Source organism: Prionailurus viverrinus, chromosome B4 (assembly GCF_022837055.1).
Source record: "Prionailurus viverrinus isolate Anna chromosome B4, UM_Priviv_1.0, whole genome shotgun sequence".
Classification (NCBI taxonomy): domain Eukaryota; kingdom Metazoa; phylum Chordata; class Mammalia; order Carnivora; family Felidae; genus Prionailurus; species Prionailurus viverrinus.
This window is the reverse complement of record NC_062567.1, coordinates 118,958,384-118,981,137: the sequence shown is the minus strand read 5'-3', so window position 1 is coordinate 118,981,137 and position 22,754 is coordinate 118,958,384. Positions and strand designations below refer to the sequence as shown.

The 22,754-nt window shown below is 34.8% G+C and overlaps 1 protein-coding gene across 2 annotated transcripts in view; it reads right to left on the bottom strand.

The window, feature by feature from the left end:
- The window catches only part of ANO4 (anoctamin 4), a 395,947-nt gene that overhangs the window by 18,012 nt on the left and 355,181 nt on the right, over positions 1 to 22,754 (bottom strand). For both annotated transcript variants that reach the window (XM_047866608.1, XM_047866607.1), the window contains 3 exons: positions 22,097 to 22,239; positions 6,085 to 6,237; positions 4,959 to 5,106 (listed from right to left, as the gene is read on the bottom strand). In XM_047866608.1, coding sequence (XP_047722564.1) covers positions 4,959 to 5,106; positions 6,085 to 6,237; positions 22,097 to 22,239 — 444 coding nt within the window. The remainder of the gene's footprint in view (positions 1 to 4,958; positions 5,107 to 6,084; positions 6,238 to 22,096; positions 22,240 to 22,754) is intronic.

Sequence of the window (22,754 nt, the reverse complement as noted above, 5' to 3'; positions counted from 1 at the left end):
GAGTGCTTAACCTATAGCAAGATCTTAATTAAGTGTGAATGGCTATTATGAATTTTATTTATTTATTTTTACCTTGCAGGAGGTCAACAAATAATTATTAATTTAATGAGTAAATCATAGCTTTCAAATTCCCTTCATTAACTTGTCTGGCATGATTACTCCAAGCTGCTGAACACCGAACCAAAACAATGACACAAACACAGTACTGAGACCACATGAGTTCTGTATGTTGTCTTGCTCAAGACAAATCACTGGGGTTTGATCATGGCCTTAAAAAAATGAAGCAAGCAGAAAGACCCATTTGTCAAGTCACTCATGGATGAAACAAATGGTCAGTGGGTGTGTAACATGCCTTAATCCAACTGGCAGGAGGTCTCCCCTACAACTCATCAGAAGGACAATTTGGAACTGCCTAGAACATGACATGAAAGAAAATTAGTGCCTTGATTATTAGCTGTCACAGAGAGGGAGCCAGCTTTTGTGAGCTATAGAATATAGCAGAGTCTTCTCAAGACCCAAACAGTGAGAAAGGAAAGTTCCTCTGGAAACTGGCAGAAAACAGACCCAACACTGAAATGAAATATTTACAACCCCTCCTGTACTCTTTCTTATCTCCCAAAGCAGCCCTGTGGCTTTATTAAGATTAAAGCTGCAGTTTGATGGCTGCTCTGTCCAAAAACTCAATTGAGAAAAGTCTAAATTTAAATAAAATACTGGTCTCATGGACAATACCCAGCCTTCAAAATAAAGAGGCTATATCTTTGAACTATTTATTAAGCATATTCATGTATTGCCAGTCATAAATCCAAGTTGACAATATGCCTTTGGTGGTTCTGTACTCCTGTGTATAAAGCATCACACATGGACACAGTCCGTGTGTGTGTGTATATATATATATATATATATATACACACACACACACACACACACACACACACACATACACATATACACACACCTAGTTATCAGCTGTGTAAGTCTCCTTTCCATATCCTTTCCATAATCAGGGAAGAAGAGGGACTGCTAATACTGAACTGGCTAGGCATTTCTCAAAGTCTTTTCACTGTGGTAGAATCTTCGCTATTGTCCATAATAAGTAGTTGAGGCAGTCATCAAATCAGGGAAATGAGATTTCCCACAGTTCACTGTATGAAGTTTAGCCAGTGGCATTCATGTGTCAACTCAGTAACCTACTGTTACAGCAGGGAGGCCACAGGCAGTGGCAGATCCCATCTGTCCCTGTTTGCTAGCAGGAGATCTCTATACCCTCACTGTGACACACTACCAGTTGCCAGTTAGAGGAACAATGAAGCACTGACGTTCAGGCAGAGGTAAGAGATACAGAGAGGAAGGTATCAGACAAAGAGTTTCTGTGAATATAAAATAATGAAGTTAATTTTCTTAAGGGGTTGGTAGATGGCCTCTGAAGGTACTTCCAAAAAAGGAGATTCAGAAAATATCTTACGTAAGGGTAGCATTATTTAAATTAGGATGCATACCTCTTCCAAGTAACTTCTGCAAAGAACACATTCATTTAAATGTGAGAATAATGGTTTTAAAACCATTCATGACTAATTGTTTCAATCCTTTACTACAAGGAAAAAGATGAGCGAGTAGTAATCACTAATAATCAGTTTTAAGGGAAAGAACAGAACCAGAAATTGACTCTTGAGTTTGTAGATTCCTGACCAAAATTACTGCAGAGTATCTTTGAGTTTTGCTATTCATTTGCCTTTGAGGTTTTACATATAGTGACACAAATGGCATGGGGATAGGACTCAAATGATGAAAAAGCTAGGAGAAATCAGATCTGGTTTACGCATTTAAAGTCAAATGTGCCTTATTGATAAATGACAAATTTATATATTAACTTATCTATAGATACTTAGGCTAATGAGATGATGACAGAAGAAAGTGGAATTCTGACTTATTGCAATAAAAATGCCAGACATTATGAAAAAGGAAGATTCAATCTCTGTACAGTAGGCTTTATGTTTTTAAATACAACTTTGCAATTGGTTATGATGTTGATCTATTGGATTATAATTTGCAAAAATATCTTGCAAACTAAGTAATGTATTTATGATTCATTCTGTGACAATTTGAGAATTATGTCCTTGATCAAGTCTCTAACTCCTTATGTACACTATTTATACACGAAAATCAGCTTTGGTTTAGATCACTAAATCAGATCTATACCTCACAATAGTCCTAAGGCCTGCATATATCTTTAGAGAATGTTCCACAAGTCTAGCCTGATAACAACAGTAATTAGTTTCTCACATTCAATGGATGGGTAGGGGAGCTCAAAATGGTTATTTGTGCTATTTGAAAATAATTTTAGTTGATTAAAATTTAGTTCTGATTAACAGAACAATTTTATAGTATACAACTTCAACGGTGCTTTGTAATTTCTGTCCTCTGATGCATACCTGGAGGAGATTTTAGTTCTCTAAGCACTTTTCTAAAAAGGTTTATATGAAGATCTCTTGAAAGAGACAGTGACTTCATTTTACAAACCATAAACAATCTGAGCAGGGGCATTGGTCCAGGAATCCACCTACTGTAGGCTGTAGTCAAAAGGAAGGAATTTCTTGAGAGCAGAGATGAAATATTTGAAACATTCTCGTGTACCCACTGTGTGGAGACCATTGCCTCAAATTATGGCATTCCTTTCATGTTCAGATCTGGCTAGAAAAGGAGAATATCTTCCCCTCTATGCCACTGAAGATGCATTCCCTGAACACTCATGACAGTAGGAAGACTGCGGTTGGAGAGCACATCCAGGGAGAAGTTGAGATATCCTGTCATAGGGACAAGGGGCATGTGAACTGAGTGACTCTGGATATATGCATGAAATTATCCTTGGGGAAGCCAGGGAAAGCTGAAAAAATGGTGAGAATTCGGATAAAGGTAGTTGGTTTGGTTGCAGTACTTTTGATTTAGAGTAAGTTTCAGTTGAAAGATGGCATTTCTACAGATGCATTAAATCATAATAAGAAATTGGACATACTACCTCAAAAGCCTTAACATTCTAAATTTTGACAATGCTGCTCCCCTATTAGTTAAATCATTTCTAAAGAATTTTTATCAGGAAAAAAACTTAAAAAGGATAATAGAGTAGTTGGTGGGGCAGAAAATAAGATTCATGAAGAAATGAATACAAATGCAACTATTTGAAAACAAGAAAAATGACCAATGGATTAGAAGATAGAAGGTAGATCTATAAATATTGAAAGTGGCAGAAGACTCATAAGTGAAAGAGAAAAGTTATTTATAAAAAATAGCTCAGGGGAGCCTAAGAAAACTGAAACAAGGAGGCTATTAGGGAAATTTTAAACCCCATGAACACTGTCTTAAATCTAAATTGTCAACATTCTAAAGCTTTGATTCACTATCATAAATGTACATATATGTTTCCACTTTATTTTTGGGTTTCCCCAAACCAAGACAGGTTTCATTCTATTTGGGGGTGGAAAAGAATTTAAATAACCATTGGAATGTAAACCCCTGGGAGTTCTCTCCTGTTAGATGAGCTGATTGACAATTTATTGGCAATGGCCCTGAGGGCTGTTTTGTTCAGGATGGAGAGCACTGTATGAGTCTAGGCTTTGCCTTCATGTGGGTTCTCATAGGTACTCTGCCTTGATATTCTGGACTTAACCTCTAATCTCTTTCTGCTCTTCAAAGTGAGGGTAATAATGCATGTCCCACTCCTAGGGTTGTTTTGAGAGTCAAATGCAAAACAGATGGGAAAGTGGTTTAAACAAAGGCAAGTTTTTCCAGGCTCAGTCAAGCAGAGAATGTTGGCATCAGTTACAATTAGAAAGACTATGTGAGTAGTACAACATAAGTCTTTAAATCTCTTAAAATGGGATGGCATGTTCACTTAAAGTTGCTAGATAATTAGTGTCTAATGTCCACATGGTTATTATAGTAAAGAACTTTATAGAAGCTTCTTCAAATAGCTGGAATGTAGGTTTTATTACATTCAGCTGTCCATGCCTTAGAGTACTTATGTAGGATTAATAATGAAATTGGACCTAGACCAGGGGTGCATAAATTTGGCTGACTTGATTTGGTGGCACTTTACTCCTTGGGGCTAATTGAATCACAGTGGCTATACAGGATTAGTTTAGTTCTGAAAGTAAACCCAAAGGTAGGGCTGCCTGTGCAGGTAATCATAGCCCATGTGGGATGACTTCTGGGGCATTGAAAAGACTCCCAAACATATCCTACTCTGACCTACAAACCTCTAAATTCTACAATTAGAATTGATTATTTTTACTCTAGCCAAACAGGTATTTTTCTCCCACTAAAGTATGTTAAGAAATCTAGGGGCATGCTATAATTTTGCCTGGGCTTTACCTGACGAGAAATACCCAGAAAGCCCTGACTTTTGGGAATCACTTAGGTGATGCCATAGAATTGAATCTGCCTGGGATCATATATACATTGGTTAGGTCAGTAGCCAGGAAGGATTACTTATTCTACAAATACTTATTGAGTATCTATAGGGTATTTATCATGTGGTTGTATATTTCCCATGTAGAATTTGTAGAATCTCCATATGATGATACAAGAGTAATCAGATTATAACTGTCCTCTTAAAATAAAAATGGTATAACTATACTATATCATGTGCTATTTTTTTGTCTACACACATTAGTATACCACACATTTCTCAGTTCATAGTGGGCACAGGTCATGGATAGGGGAAATGATTAATTGCTGCTCTCACACTGGATTCCACCTAGAACTTGTCTGACCTATATTGACCCCACCTCTTCAGGATGTGTTTTCTTTGGCTAAAGGCATCATCATAATTTCACCTCCCTCCCCCACTCCCCACCATTCTAATGATGGGTTACTCCAGTGCAGAAGCTTCTGTCTGAGTGAACCAGCATCACACAGTGCATAGGAAATGGGATTTCATGATAGTTTTATGACAAACTTACTTTTGTCCAGCTTCTCCTTGACCTGCACAAGGTCCATACTTATAAGCATACACCAAGCGAGGAATAAAGTCAGATGTTATTGCTATGACAAATGCATTTGTAATAACAGAGAGAATTCCAATGCCTTCAAGAATTCCATACCAAATTCCTATTCAAGGAGAAGTGTTATATTAGTTCCAGACATAACAGTAGAGATAACAAACACAAAAAACAACTGGGGTAAGTAATTTCAATAGTCCTTTCCATGGATCCTTACATCCCAAATACTGGCACTTGTAACCAACAGTAAGAATTTGTACTTGCAAATATCTTGTCACTGAAGGAGTTCCTGTGGAAGTACTAATGTTCATCACTTAACAACTCAGTCAGGATCAGACTTAAGTCAGAGAGTTCTGGTCAATGATGAGGCACCAATATGCTAGCCAGTAAGATGGGCACTCACACTGTCAAGCCAATACCAGCCTGGGAGCTCCTGAAGCATGCTGACATCTGTGTGGGCCCAGTCCCTGTTGCATTGGCCCAGGGTAGGTGCTCACTGAATGTGTGTTTGTTTCATATGGAAGTTAAAGAACACTGTGAGCCAAGTGTATCCACATTCAATTCTCTTCTGTACACATTGGCTAAGTGCCTGCTGCCTCTGTACTAAGAACTGGATGCAGAAATGAATCAAAGGTGGTCTCTGACCCCAGGCAGTTCTCAAGAGGCTGCATCTGATTCAACTCAGCTTTTCTCATCAAAGACCAAAGGCCATCTCTGTCTTTAGAAAAACTGGATCATGATTTCTGTGACTAAGGCAAATGTTTAGGGGAAGGGTAAAACAAAGTAAAGCAAATGGAGGATTACTTTAAAAAGGATGTAAGTGATAAGTCAATATTTTAGATTCCAAGTTCTTAAGATAGAAATAACCAAACTGAGAATCTATTTAAGCACAAATTCTCTAGTACCAGAAATAATAAATTTCTGAAAAGGTAGCTTTACTTGTCTGTTATTTAAAGCTAACATAATTATGCTCTTGCAAGAATTATTAAGTCATCTTACATGGAAACCATAAGTAAAAATCTAAAGTTGGTATCTGATTTTATCCACTAGATGGTTAATATCTTAAAAAAATTCAAATCTAACTTACCTATGTCTTTGGCCCTTGAAGCTAAAGGTCGTCTCCACTGTGTGACAAATTTGTAAGCATCAAGTCGGATTTCAATTATGTTGTTCAGTAAGGCCAGAAGTGGTGCTAGGGGAAAAGCTGCCACAAAGATAGTTGTGAATCCAAACTGAAGAACTAGAGAATAGAAAAGGAAAAAGAACAAAGAGTATTGGTTTTTTATTACTATTTTCAAAAGGATAATAATCTGAATGTGTCCATGTCTTCACCCATATTTTCCCCAATATAGAAGCACAGGAAACATCTCTACAGAAAAATGGCCAGGACATTGGAGAAACAGGCACTTCCTGGGCCTGAAAGTAATGACATCCTAGGAGAAATGACCACACCTAAGATGCAGATCTTGTTTTCTAAATACCATTTTCTAATAAATGGGACAGAGGTCCTTGAATAAATGTTTGATTCTAGAGCTACAGCAGGGAAAATACAAGGGGAGTCTGGAATATCTCATGATGTTAGGAAGTCCTTGAAATAGAATGGGGAACATATCAGTAGAACACAGGACAAACTTGAAGAAGCTACCAATAGCCAAAGCTGGAACAATATATACAACAAAATAGATAATGATAGTATTGAGTTACAATCCAAAGACTAAGTATATAAGTCCATACCCATATAAATAACTGAATAAATGGGGGAGAAGGTATAGCTCGTCCTTATGGCAGAATTTTAATTAGCAAATTAGAAAACAAATGTGTAAAAATAAATCTAAAGGAATGTTAAAGATAGAAAATCACTAGTGGTCAAAAACATCACAATAGTAATTGTTGCAGGCAAGAATCACCAAAGAATGATAGTGAAAAAATAGGACATTTGTATATTCTCAAAGTATCTCCCTTCATGATAGTAATTACAAAGGGAAAAACATTATCCTTACCGTGGAAAAACCTGGTACCATCACCTTCACCAAGTAAATATTACCAATAATAAGACATATTGACATCCCATACCACTATATGATGTACTGAGGTGCGTACATCATTTCTGTGGTGTGGTATGGACATTTCCACCACATTAATTCTTCCAATCCACGAACACAGGATGTCTTCATTTGTGTTTTCTTCAGTTTCATTCAGCAAAGTCTTGTAGTTTTCATTGTACACATCTTTCACTTCCTTGGTTAAATTTATTCTTAGTTATTGATTTTGATGCTATTATAAATGGAACAGTTTTCTTTATTTCTCTTTCAGATGTTTCATTATTAGTGTATAGAAATGCAAATGATTTCAGTTGATTGTATATCCTACAACTTTACTGAAATTGTTTAGTGCTGACAGTTTGTTTTTGTTTTGGTTGAGTCTTTGAAATTTCCTATATGCAAAATCATATCATCTGCAAATAGTGACAATTTTACTTCTTTTCTGATCTGGATCCCTTTTCTTTGTCTTGCCTAATTGTGCTAACTAGGACTTCCAGTACTATATTGAGTAAAAGTAGGGAGAGTGGACATTCTTGTCTTCTTGATCTTAAAGAAAAGCTTTCAATTGTTCTCCACTGAGTATAATATTAGATTTAGGTTTATCATGTATGGCTTTTATTATTTTGAGGGATGTTCCTTCTATACCCAATGTGTTGGAAGTTTTTATTTTTTTTATTTTTATTTTACTTTAATTTTTTTAAACATTTATTTATTTTTGAGATAGAGAGAGACAGAACATGAACGGGGGAGGGTCAGAGCAAGGGAGATGCAGAATCTGAAACAGGCTCCAGGCTCTGAGCTGTCAGCACAGAGCCTGACGCGGGGCTCGAACTCACGGACCGCGAGATCATGACCTGAGCCGAAGTCGGCCGCTTAACCGACTGAGCCACCCAGGCGCCCCTTGAAAGTTTTTATAATGAGAAGATAATGTATTTTATCCAATGCTTTTTCTGATGCTATTGAGATAATCATATGATTTTTATCTCTCATTCTATTAATGGATTACAGTTGACTTGCATATTTTCAACCAACCTGAATCCCAAAGATAAATCCCATGTGGTCATGATTTTTGAAGTAAAGAACATATTAAGATGATTAGTTTGCTAATATTTTGTTGAGAATTTTTGCATTTATATTTACCCATTGGCCTTTAGTATCAGGGTAATGTTGGCCTCACAGAATGAGTTTGGAAGTTTTCTCTCTTCCATTTTTTGGAATAGTTTGAGAAGGATTGGTATTATTTTTCTTTACATGTTTAATAGAATCCATTAGTGAAGCCATATGGTCCCAGGGTTTGCTGTGGTGGGATATTTTTTTATTATCAGCTTATTCTCTTTACTTGTTAGTGGTCTGTTCAGATTTTCCATTCCTTCTTGATTTGCTCTTGAGGTTGTATTTTTAGAAATATATCCATTTCTTCTGGTTACCTAATTTGTCAGCATGTAATTTTTCATTAGAGCCTCTTATTATCCTATGTATTTCAAAGTACCTGTTGTATTATCTCCTTTTTCATTTCTAATTTTGAGTCTTCTCTTTTTCCTTAGTCTAGCTAAAGGTTTGTAAATTATGTTTACTTTTTCAGCACATCAGCTCTCAGTTTTGTTGATTTTGTCTATTGGTTTTCTGGTCTCTATTTCATTTATTTCAGCTCTGATATTTATTATTTCCTTCCTCCTGGTAACTTTGGGCATAGTTTGTTCTTTTTTTCTAGTTTATTGAGGTATAAAGTTAGGTTATTTGAAATCTTTTTAATTTCTTAATATATGCATTTATTGCTATAAATTTTACTTTCAAAAACTGTCTTTGTTACTTCTGGGGAAGAGAGCAGAGTAAAAGGATCCTAAGCTCACCTTGTCCCCTGGATACACCTAGATAACACCCACATCAGTGTAAATAACTGAGAAAATGACCCAAAGATGGGCAGAACAGACTTTTCACAACTAATCATACAGAGGCCACATAAAAAATGGAAATCAAAGAGGAAATCAAAGAATACATGGAGACAAATGAAAATGAAAATACAATGATCCTAAATCTTTGGGATGTAGCAAAAACTGTTCTAAGAGGGAAGATTATAGTAATATAGACCTACCTCATGAAGTAAGAAAAATCTCAAACAAGCTAACCTTAAAATTAAAGGAGCTATAAAAAGAAGAACAAACAAAACCCCAAAACCAGTAGAAATAAAGAAAAAAGATTACAAAAGAAATAGAAAATTAAAACACATTAGGACAAATCAATGAAACCAGGAGGTAGTTCTTTGAAAAGATCAACATAAATGATAAACTTTTAGTCAGACTCACATAAACAAAATCAGTAAATGAAAAAGGAGAAATAATAACCAACATCACAGCTAAAGATTATAAGAGAACATTATGTAAACTATATGCCAACAAATTGGACAACCTAGAAGAAAGGAATAATTTCCTAATATATAATCTCCTAAAACTAGATCAGGAAGAAATAGAAAATTTGAACAGATTGATTACCAGCAATGGAATTGAATCAGTAATCAAAAACTCCCAACAAACAAAAGTTCAGGACAGATAGACTCACAGAATTCTACCAAACATTTAAGGAAGAGTTAATTTCTATTCTTCTCAAACTACTCCTAAAGATAGAAGAGGAAGGAAAACTTCCAAATTAATTCTATGAGGCCAGAATTACCCTGACACCAAAACCAGATAAAGATATCACAAAAGTGAGAACTATAAGCCAGTATTTCTGATGAACACAAATGCAAAAATCCTCAACAAAATATTAGCTAATCAAATCAAATAATACACTAAAAAAAGCATTCACCGTGATCAAGTGGGATTCCTGTGATACAAAGGTGGGCTCAAAATTCATAAATGAATCAACACAATTCGTAAGACACAGGGTAAGAACCATATGATCATTTCAATAGATACAGAAAAAGCATTCAACAAAATAAAATATACATTCATGATAAAAAACCCTCAACAAAGTAGGTTTAGGGGGAACGTATTTCAATATAATAAAGGCTATATATGAAAAACCCACAACTAACATCATACTTAATGGGGAAAACTGAGACCTTTCCCCCTACAATCAGGAACAAGACGAAGATGTCCACTCTCACCAATTTTATTCAACATAGTCCTGGAAGTACTAGCCACAGCAATCAGACAAGAAAAAGAAATAAAAGGCATCCAAATTGCTAAGGAAGAAGTAAAACTTTCATTATTTGCAGATGACATGATACCATATAGGGGAAACCCTAAAAACTTCACCAAAAAAACCCTACCAACAAACACTGATAAATGAGTTCAGTAAAGTTGTGGGATGTAATATCAATATACAGAAATCAGTTGCATTTGCATATATTAATAATGAAGTAGCAGAAAGAGAAATTAGGAAAATAATCTCATTTACAATTGCACCCCAAATAATAAAATATCTAGGAATAAACTTAACCAAGAACATGAAAAACCTGTACTCTGAAAACCATAAAACTTTGATCAAAGAAATCGAAGATGACACAAATGGAAATATATTCCATACTCATAGATTGGGAAAATTAATATTGTTAAAATGTCTATACTCCCCAAAGCAATCTACAGATTTAATGAAATCTCTATCAAAACACCAAGAGTATTTTTCGTAAAACTAAAACAAATAATCCAAAAATTCGTATGGAATCACCAAAGACCCCCAAATAGCTAAAACAATCTTGAAACAGAAGAACAAAATTGGAGGCATCATAATCCCAGATTTCAAGATATACTTCAAAGGTACAGTAATCAAAACACTATGGTACTGGCACAAAAATAGATACATAGATCCATGGAACACAACAGAGAGTCCAGAAATAAACCACAATTACATGGTCAAATAATCTATGACAAAGGAAGAACGAATATGCAATGGAAGACAGTCTCTTCAACAAATGCTGGGAAAATTGGACAGTACATGGAAAGAATAAAACTGGACCACTTTGTCACTGCATACACAAAAATAAACTAAAAATGGATTAAAGATCTAAAGGTGAGACCTGAAACCATAAAAATCCTAGAAGAGAGCACACACAGTAACTTCTCTGACATTGGCTATAGCAATATTTTTCTAGATATGTCTTCTAAGGCAAGGGAAACAAAAGCAAAAATAAACTATTGAGACTATATCAAAATAAAAAGCTTTTGCACAGCAAAAGAAACCATTCAAAAAACAAAGAGACAACCTGTTGAATGGAAGATACTTGCAAATGATACATATGATAAGGAGTTAATATCCAAAATAAATAAAGAACTTCACCAACCCCCCTCCCCCAAATAATGAAATTAAAAGTTGGGCAAAAGACATGAACATACAGTTCTTCAAAGAGGACATACAGATGGCCAACAGATACATTAAAGGGTGCTCAACATCATTCATCATCAGGGAAATGCAAATCAAAACCACAATGAGATATTACCTCACACCTATTGGAATAGCTAAAATCAAAAGCACAAGAAACAAGTGTTGGAGAGGATGTGGAAAAAAATGCACCCTTGTGCACTGCTGGTGGAAATGCAAATGGTGCAACCACTGTGGAAAAACAGTATGGAGGTTCCTCAAAAAACTGAAAATACTATTACCATATGATTCGGTTACTCCACTGTTCAGTATTTACCCAAAGAATACAAAAACACTAATTAAAAAAAATGCATCCCTATGTTTACTGCAGCATTATTTACAATAGCTAAGATACGGAAGCAACCCAGAATTCCACTGATAGAGGTATGAATGGATAAAGAGGTGGTATTTATATACAATGGGATACTCAGTCATCAAAAAGGAAATGAAATCTTGACATTTGCAACAACATGAGTGGATCTAGAGTGTACAATGCTAAGTGAAATAAATCAGTGAGATAAAAACAAAAACCATATGGTTTCACTCCTTTGTGGTATTTACGAAACAAAGCAAAAAAAAAAAAAAAGACAAAAAAAAAATAATCCTGACTCTTAAATACAAAGAACAAACTGGTAATTAACAGAGGGGAGGAAGCTGGAGGGCATGGGTAAAAGAGGTGAAGGGGATGCTGAGTACACTTACCATGATGAGCCCTGAGTAATGTATAGAATAGTTCAATCACTATATTGTACACCTGAAATTAATATAACACTCTATGTTAATTACATTGAAATAAAAAAAAACCTATCTTTGTCCTATAAGTTTTGCTATGTTGTGTTTCATTTTTATTTGTTTTGGGATACTTTGTTTTCCTTTTGATTTCTACTTTGACCCATTAGTTGTTCAGAAGTATGTTTTTTAGTTTCCACACATTTGTGGATTAGAACTTTTTTCTTGTAACTTTCCAGTTTTATACCACTGTGGTTGGAATATTTAGTTGGTATGATTTCACTCTTCTTAAATTTGTTGATTTTATGTCCTACCATATGATCTATCATGGAGAATATTCCATGTACACAATGAGAAGAATATGTATTCTGCTGTTGGATGGACTGTTCTATATATGTTTAAGTCCATTTGGTCTAATGTTTGGTTCAGTTCCAATGTTTCCTTGTTGATTTTCTGTCTGGATGATTTATCCACTGCTGATAGTGGAATATTGAAGTCCTCTAGTATTGTTGGTCTATTTTTCTCTTCAGATCTATTAGTATTTGCTTAATATATTTAGGTACTCTGATGCTGAGTTCATATATATTTATGACTATTATATCTTCTGGATGTATTGCTTCCTTTATCATTATATAATGACTTTGTCTTGTTACTGTTTTTGCCTGGAACTGTTTGACATAAGTGTAGCTAATCCCACTTTCTTTTCATTTCTACTTGCATGGAGTATCTTCTTCCATTCCTTTACTTTGGGCCCATGTGTGTCTTTAGAATTGAAACGAGACTCCTGTAGGCAGCATATAGGTGACTCTTATTTTTTAATCCAGCCAGCCACCCTGTACCTTTTAATTGGTGAATTCAATTCATTTACATTTAGAGTGATTATGGATACATAGGAACTTACTACTGTCATCTTACCATAACCAATAACCTTTTGGCTATTTTGTATTTATTTTGTTTCTTTTCTCCTTTGTTTCTTTCTACCTCTGAAGCTGGTGTTTTCCATTGTAATATGCTCAGTCTTTTTTTTTTTTTTTTTTTTTATGTTGCATGAACCTACTCCAGAATTTTGCTTTGTGGTTACCATCAGGCTTACATAAAATGTCTCACGAAGAAAACAGTCCATTTTATGCTGATAGCAATGTATCTTCATTTGCCTATAAAGCCTCCACACTTTTACACCTCCCTTTTTGTATTTTTGATGTTACAATTTACTTCTTTTTATGCTGTCAATTCATTAACAAATTATAGTAGTTATAATTATTTTTAATCCGCTTTTCTTTCAATCTTTATACTATATTAAGGGGTTAATACACCATCCTATTACAGTCTTCTATTTTGAATTTATTTTTCACCTTTACCAAAGTTTTATGTACTCTCATATGTTTTTATGTCACCAATCAGCATCTTTTCATTTTTAGCTTGAAGAACTCATCAACATTACTTGCAAGGGAGGTGCAGTGGTGGTAAACTTTTAGCTTTTGTTTGTCTGGGAAAGCCTTTATTTATTCTTCATATCAGAGGGAAAACTGCCAGGTAAAGTGTTCTTGGTGGGTAATTTTTATCTTTCAGTACTTTAAATATGTCATTCCATGCTTCCTGGACTGTAGAGTTTCTGCTGAGAAATCTGCTTACAGCCTAATGAGGATTCTTTTTAGGTTACTTCCCCCCCCCACCGCCCCCCCACCTCACTTCCTGTCCCTGCTTCCTTTAAAATTCTTTATTACTGATTTCTAACAGTTTCATTATAATGTGTGTTGGACAAGTTTGTTTGTTTGTTTTTTTGCATTGAGATAAGAGGGTGTTCAACTAGCTTTGTGCATTTGTGTGTCCAATTCCTTCCCATGATTTAAGAAGTTTTCAGCTATTATTTCTTTAAACAAACTCTCTCCCTCCTTATCCCTCTCTTCTCTTTCTGGTATAGCAGTTATTCTTATATTTGCCATTATAACTGAATCTGAGAGCTCTTATAGGGTTTCTTCAGTTTTTAAAAATCTAAATTCTCTATCCTTTATTTCTATATTCCTATCCTCTAAATCATTTATTTTTTCTTCCATCTACTTTCTCTAGTACCTAACCTATGCTCTCCATTGAATTCTTTATCTCATTTACTGAATTCTTCAGCTCCAGAATTTTTTTTTTATAAATTCAATCTCTTTGGTAAAGAACTCCTTCTGTTCATTCATTTTATTCCTGAGTTATTGAATTGCCTGAGTTTTCTTGTAGCTCACTGAATTTCTTAATAACAGTTTTGAATTCTTTATCAGTTAAATTATAATATTATGTGCCTTAGAATTTTGTTGCTGGAGAATTATTTTCTTTTTGTAATACCATATTTCCTTGATTTTTTCATAGTATTTAATGGTAGGAACCTCCAATTTTGCATTGGAAGTAGCAGACATTTTCCTTTGTTATGAATTTATGTTTACATTTCTTATAACTCAACAGGCTACATGCCTAATAACTTTTATAGTTTGCCAAACATATGGAAACTCTAGATGAAGAAATAGTAAACTATTGCTTTCAGGCTAGTTCCAGCCAGATACTTGGTTTTGTTTCTTTTTGAAAACCATCTCTGAACTAAACATGGTTTTTTATATGTGAAGTGCTTATATTTATAAGTACTTGTATAATATTTTTCCTCTTGACTCCAAAGTTTAAATTATTTACTATCTAGCAAGGTTCTTGATCTCTGTTATCAGTTATGTTTTTTTCTACAAGAAAATGTTCCTTGTGCTGCTGTTAAGGCAGATAAAGAGGGAGATGATCACTTCAAATATGGTCATTGATTAAGCTGGGCTGGTTTTAGATGGTAGTTTTTATAAAGTGTGGTTCACCTCTGGTTTTTTTTCTTGTTCTTTGGCTGTGATTGAGAACCTGGTGAGTATTTTCTTAGTCCTGAAAGACTGTGAGAGGTTCAGTTCTGTCCTTTGGAAGATTTCAATGTTAGCTCCTTAGCTTCTTCCTCATCACATCTTCAAAATATTACATTATTAGAGACAAAAAGTGGTTTTACATAAAGCTAAAAAGGTCAACAGTAAACTAGGAAAATCCTAAACTGTTTACACATAACACATCTTCAAAATGCATAAAAGTTGACAGTACTAAAAGGATAATAAATTCATGACCATATGTGGGAATTTTAATATACTTTTCTTAGTGAATAAAATAGTATCTTAGTAGATAATATCTAGTAGAGAAAATAGTAGATAAAATAACTTAGTAGATAAAGTAGACGAAGTTTAATAAGACCACAGAAGATAAAGACAACACAAACAGTGTTGACTAATTGACATATGTAGAGCATTGTATCAAATAATTGCAGGACACACTTGAAGCACTCACCAAAATAGACAATATACCAGGGCATAAAGCAAATCTCATCATATATCAAACAACTGAAATAATATAGAGAATATCCTCTGACCACAATGAAATTAAATTAGAAATCAGTGACAGAGGGATAACTAGAACTAGAAAATTCCCATCTTTTGATAGTAAGCAACTATCTAAACATGTAACATTACTAAAGCAACATTACTAAAGTTGCTTACTTTAGTAACATAAACATAAAAGTAAGCAACATTACTAAAAAAATACATAGATCAAATATGAATGGCAATGGAATATATCTTAACAATGAAAATAAAACATGCCAAAATTTATGGGATGCAGCTAAAGAAGTGTTCATAGAGAAAATTATAGCTCTAAATGCCTATATTGGATAAGAATAAAAGCTGAAAATCAGTGATTTAAGCTTCCCTCTTAAGATACTGGTAAAAGAGAAAATTAAGCCCAAATAACACATAAGAAAGGAAATAAAGATAAAAGCAGAAATGAATGAAATATAAGGCAAATGAGTAATAGAGAAATAAAATCAACAAAGCAAAAGTTGATTTTTTTTTTTTTTGGAAAAGATTAACAAGTCTCTTGACAGACTGTTAAAGAGAAAAAAGAAAAGTACAAACTATAGAATTATAAATGAAAAAGAGAACAATATTACAGGCCTTATATAAACAAAAAGTTAAGAAGAGGGTATTTCAAACAATTTTGTTCCACTAAATCTGAATATTTACACGAAATGGATAAATTTGTTAAAAAAACAACTAAGAAACAGCTATCAAAATGGATACTCAAAATAGAAAATTGAAATAGTCCTATACTATTAAGTAAATTAAATATACAGTTAGAAATCTTCCCACAAAGAAAATTCCAAGTCTAGCTAACTTCACTGAGTTCTTCCAGATATGTATGTAAGAAATAATAATCTTACACAAGCTGTTTAAGAGAATACGAAAAAAGGGGGAAAATTATCTGAATCAGAGGTCATCATAACAATGACACCAAATTCTGAAACATTACAAAAAAGAAAGTATAGTATATGTTTCATGAACTTACATACAAATATTAGCAAATTAAATTTGGCAATACAAGCAAAAAAAGGATGACCATGTGATTATTTTTTCCAAGTCTGCTAGGTCAGTGGAACAACCAATAAAACTTTAACAACCAATAAAATCAATCAATGAAATTCGCCACATTAATAAAGAAGAAACACATGATTTTAGATTTAGAAAAATGATTTGATAGAATTTAATTACAACTTATGATAACGCTTAGCAACCTAGGGATATAAGTAAAGTTCTTAAACTTAACAAAAGGTATGTACATGGCAAGGTTGGGGGATAAATGAGTAGGCAGGGCACAGAGGATTTTTAGGACAGTGAAAATACTCTATATAATATTATAAGAATAGATATATGTCATGGTACATTTGTCCAAATCCATAGAATGTAAAACACCAAAAGTAAAGTAAACTATGGACTTAGGGTGATTATGATGTGTTAATGTAGGTTCATCCTTGGTAAGGAATGTGCCACTCTTCTCAATTTTGTGGTAAATCAAAAACTGCTCTAAAAACAAAGTCTTAAAAAATCAATCAGACTTCCCACCAACAGTGTAAGAGGGTTCCCCTATCTGTGCATCCTCACCAACATCTGTTTTTTCCTGAGTTAATTTCAGCCATTCTGACAGGTGTGAGGTGGTATCTCATTATGGTTTTGATTTGTATTTCCATGATGACGAGTGATGTTGAGGATCTTTTCATGTGTCTGTTGGCCATCTGGATGTCTGCTTTGGAAAAGTGTCTATTCATGTCCTTTGGCCATTTCTTCACTAGATTATTTGTTTTTCGAGTGTTGAGTTTGGTAAGTTCTTTATAGATTTTGGATACTAACCCTTTATCTGATATGTCATTTGCAAATATCTTCTCTATTTCTGTTGGTTGCCTTTTAGTTTTGCTGATTGCTTCCTTTGCTGTGCAGAAGCTTTTTATCTTGATGAAGTCCTAATAGTTCATTTTTGCCTTTACTTTTCTTGCCTCTGGAGATATGTCAAGTAAGAAGTTGTTGCAACCGAGGTGGAAGAGGTTGCTGCTTATCATCTGTAGGATTTTGATGGTTTCCTGTCTCGCATTTAGGTGTTTCATCCATTTTGAGTTTATTTTTGTGTATGGTGTAAGAAAGTGGTCCAGGTTCATTCTTTTGCATGTTACTGTCCAGTTCTCCCAGCACTATGCTAAAGAGACTTTCTTTTTTCTATTGGATACTCTTTGCTGCTTTCTTGAAGATTAGTTGGCCATATATTTGTGGGCCCATTTTTGAGTTCTTTATTCTATACCATTGATCTATGTGTCTGTTTTTGTGCCAGTACCATACTATCTTGATGATTACAGCTTTGTAATATGCTTAAAGTCCAGAATTGTGATGTCTTCCACTTTGGTTTTCTCTTTCAGGACTGCTTTAGCTATCTGGGGCCTTTTGTGGTTCCATATAAATTTTAGGCTTGTTTGTTCTAGCTCTGTGAAGAAGCTGGTATCATTAAAAAATTTTCTTTAAGTTTATTTATTTATTGAGAGAGAGGGGCAGAGAGAAGGAGAGACAGAATCCCAAGCAGCCTTTGCATCATCAGCACACTGCTCAATGTGGGGCTCGAACTCACAAACCATAAAATCATGACCTGAGTTGCGACTGAGTTGGACACTCAACTGAGTGCCACCAGGGGCCCTTGTTGGTGTTATTTTGATAGGGACTGCATTGAATGCAAACTGGTACAGCCACTCTGGAAAACAGTATGGAGGTTCCTCAAAAAATTAAAAATAGAACTACCTTATGACCCAGCAATTGCACTAGCATGAATTTACCCAAAGGATACAAAAATGCTGATTTGAAAGGGTATATGCATCCCAATGTTTATAGCAGCACTATCAACAATAGCCAAATTATGGAAGGAGCCCACATGTCCATCAGCTGGTGTGTGTGTGTGTGTGGAACACACACACACACACACACACACACACACACAAAATGAAATACTACTTAGCAATGAAAAAGAATGAAATCTTGCCATTTGCAACAACGTGGATGGAATGAGAAGGTATTATGCTAAACAAAATAAGTCAGAGAAAAACAGATATCATATGATTTCACTCATATTTGGAATTTGAGAAACGACAGACGAACATAGGGAATATAAAAGGAAACTGGACAGCACTGGACAGCAATATGCAGAGGAATGAACCTGGACCATTTTCTTATACCAAAGGAAAAATAAGATAAAAACAAAGAGGGAGGCAAACCATAAAAGACTTAAATACAGAGAACAAACTGAGGGTTGCTGGAGGGTGGGAGGGTGGGGGACATTATGGAGGGCACTCTTTGGGATGAGCAGTGGGTGTCATATATAAGAGATAATCACTGGGTTCTACTCATGAAGCCAAGACTACACTGTATGTTAACTATCTTGAACTTAAAATTTAAAAACATTTAAAAAAAATCAATGAGAAAAGAAAATCCCAATATAAAAGTAAGCTAAGTGTAGAAATTATAAATCTGATTCTAAAAGTTACAGGGAACCAATTTTGAAGAAGAACAAAGTTGAAATTTTTGTTCACTTTAATATACCAGCAAGAGAGTAAGAAGCCAAGTCACCAACTGGGAAAGGCTATTTGATTTGCAACATAGATACCTGACAAAGGACCCATATCCAAAATAGGTTAATAACTTCTACAAATCACTAAGAAAAAGAAACAATAAGATCATGGATTTGAATGGGAATTTACAAAAAAAAGCATAGCCTTATAGCCATAAACATATGAAAAGGTGCTCAGCGTTACTAGTCGCCACGAAATTTCAAATTAAAACCATGACATACTACGACATACCAACCAGAGAGGCTAATATTTGCAAGGACTAACAAGTTTTAGTGAGTGTGTGGAATAACTAATACTCTAAGACTGCTAAGTTGTAAATTGGTACAACTTAGTTTTAAAAACTCAGTGTTTGCTGAAGATCAACAGGTGCCTATCTTATGGCCCAGTAACTCCACTCCTACATAAATTCCCTTCAGAAATATGTACATATGTTAACCAAAGCACAGGTACAAAACGTTCACAGCAGTATTATTTGTAAAAGCTCAAACCTGGATTTCCCACATATCTATCCCCAGTAGAATGGATAGATAAATATTGCTATATTCCTATTTATTTCCAGGAGCCTAGAAGATCTGCAGACTCACAAAATAGTTCATCTATTGGCACAGTGACATCTGCATTTCCACAAGTAAATTTGACTTTTTTTTTTTTTTTGATTCAAGCTTGACAGAGGCTTTGATTCCTATTAGAAAGCATTTATCTAGCATGTTTATCCTTAGCAGTGCTCATGAAGTTTCATACTCATAAAGTAAATTTTATGATATGGGAGAGGGTTGAAAGTTGGGGGTGGGGTCTATGTGATTTAGGGGAACAGAAGAGAAAATTGGGGACTATCTGGGAGTAGAAACGCAAAAAAAACCCCACATATGCCTAAAGATGGAGGTGAGTATCAAAGAGAAATTCCACCTGCTTCATAATTTTCCTTCAGGTATACATTCTAAGAATACTATATGGTAATGAAAATAAAATTTTACTACCTGTAGCAACACAGAAGAATCTTATAAACATGATGTTGAATGAAAGAACAGTATGTATTGTATAATTTCATTCACATGGAAATTTTAAAAAGCTACAATTAATCTATGGCATTAAAACCCAGAAAAGTAGTTAGTGAGGGTGTTATGACGTGGAAAGAAAACAAAGGAGCCTTCTTTGATAATGATAATATTCTGCTTCTTGATCTATCACAAAGAATGGCAAACATTTTCTTTAAGGAGTCAGTAAATATTTCAGACTTGATGGGCTGGGCTATACAGTGTCTGGCACAACTACTCAATTCTGTTGTGTAAAATGAACTATAGATAATATGTAACTAAATGGATATTGCTATGTACCAATAAAACTTTATTTATAAAAATAGGCAGTGGGCTCAATTTGGCCTGAGGGCTAGTAGTCTGTCAAACTGTTACTTACACAGATGGGAAAATTTGTAAAAATTTATGGATCTGTACACTTACTTGTATAGTTTTGCATTATCTGTTATACTTTACTGAACACATTTAAAAATATATAAAACAAAGCAGGGAAGTCATTAAGAAAATAAAATGAGAATAGAAGGAAGCAGTTAGGATTCTCTGGTCTGCTTGTGATGCTTCCAAGATTTGTTTCTTGTTACAGATACCGCAGTACTTGGAACTGTACTAATTCCAGCCACATAAAAGCTTCTTTTCAAGCACTCAATATACCAACATTATTGTTCATTTCCTTCTTTATGGGAGAAGAGTCCATTAAGAGACCTCAAAGGGGTTAGTTCTCTTAATGAATTCCCTTTATTAAGTTTTATTATTAATGCCCACATTGATTTCTTCTCTGAGTTATATAATTCTGCCCTTCTATAATTGAAACTCCAAAAACATCAGTAGATGCTTAAGACATAAGCAATCTAAAAAACGTTAAGCATCAATTCTGCTATTCCTTTAATTTTCAGATTTTTCCCAGAAAGAACTCCTTTCAGAAGTAATGCTTCTTGTCCACTCGTACCCCCACTTTTACCCCCATGTTACAGAGCATAAACATAATTGAAAAAAACAAACAAACCTATACACACTCAATATATCTGCTAAGAGATTTTGTTAGCTTTTCTCCCCTGGGAGATAAGAACAGGAAAATAATAACAATGATACAGATAACATGTACCAAGTATATACTATGAGCCAGTCATTGTTCTAGGCCCTTTCCATTCATTAACTCATTTAATCCACACAAAGACCTTATGAAGTGGTTACACTCATTATTATCCCCACTTTAGAGGTGAGCAAATTGAGACAGAGATTAAGTTATTATCCAAGATTTCATAGTTAATAAGTGATAGGGCTGGGATTTAAACGCAGGCAATCTGTTTCCATAGCCCATGCTCTTAAATAACATGCTAAGATAAATAACTTGGGTTTGAATAATAGAGAAATCTAATTGCTTAAATGTAAGTTGCATAGTTTAAGCATTCCTGGCTTCCTGCCATCATCTCCAAGAGAAATGGCTTCTCCCCCTAAGCCTCCCCTGATGCATCCTGCAGCATCTATTATACTTTACTGCACTTATTTTTACATCTCTGACTTTCCCTCCACTTAAGTTCTTTGAGAGCTGGGACTATGCCTTATTCCTTCTTGTAGTTCTAGTGCCAAGCATATGGTCTGTCTGGACATAACATGGCTCAATACATGTCTGCTAAATGAGAGAATCAATCATGCCATGAGTGATAACTCCTTTTTCTTTGGCCCACCAAATTTTCCAACCCATTCTTGTTTTCTGGTGATTGATTATAAGGGACAGGACGCAATATCATGAGGAGTTTGAAGCGACCAGGCTTTTGGCACCATCTCTAAGGATTGAACTTCTTAAAGCAAGAAACTCTCTCCTCTGAAGCACTTAAGAATCCCCACATGGTTCTGGCCTCAGTGATAATGGGTGCATGTCTAGCTGAATTATAGCTTGAGATCTAGAATCTGAATTTAGACTTAATAGGATAAAATAGGATAGTTCCATACTCATTTCTAAGTATTCATCGAAGAGTCCATAGGCGTTCATGGGCTGAAGGTTGTAGTCCTTTTCCCACTGTGGGAAACTTATTTTTCTTTCAGGTCCACGTTCCTGTCGTACTTTCCTTCTGGTCCACCAATTCTGAATTAACCTGCACGACAAGATAAGTTCCTTTAAAAAAATATATGGCTGTTCGTAAGACATAAGTAATAAGACAGAATTCAAATATGGAACCATCGTTTAAAACTTTTTAGGATAGGCTGCCAAGGACATAAAACCTTGGATTAGGAAGAAAATAACAATGGAGGCTATACTTCATGCATTTGTACTTGCAAGTGAACAGAATGTCTGATGAACTTATTTTAAATATTCATGAAATTGTTTCATGTTTAGTGTTGCCTTGGAGGGCTGGATAGAGGACAGAGAGCATCTATAAACTGATCCTCTGGCACGAAGGCAATACCCTGACCTTGGAGTAGAGGAAGGTTTGGCTTAGCTGACTTAACTCAGGACCCATGAGCAGTCTTAACCATGTGGGTGCTGATCTGCATATTCTGAGGGAGGTCCTGGAAGATCTGGAAACCCACTAAATGCTTCCTCTTTTTGGCACACTGAAGTCTGCATGCAGTTCCACAGTTGGACTTGCCTGCTTTTAGCTTGATCTTG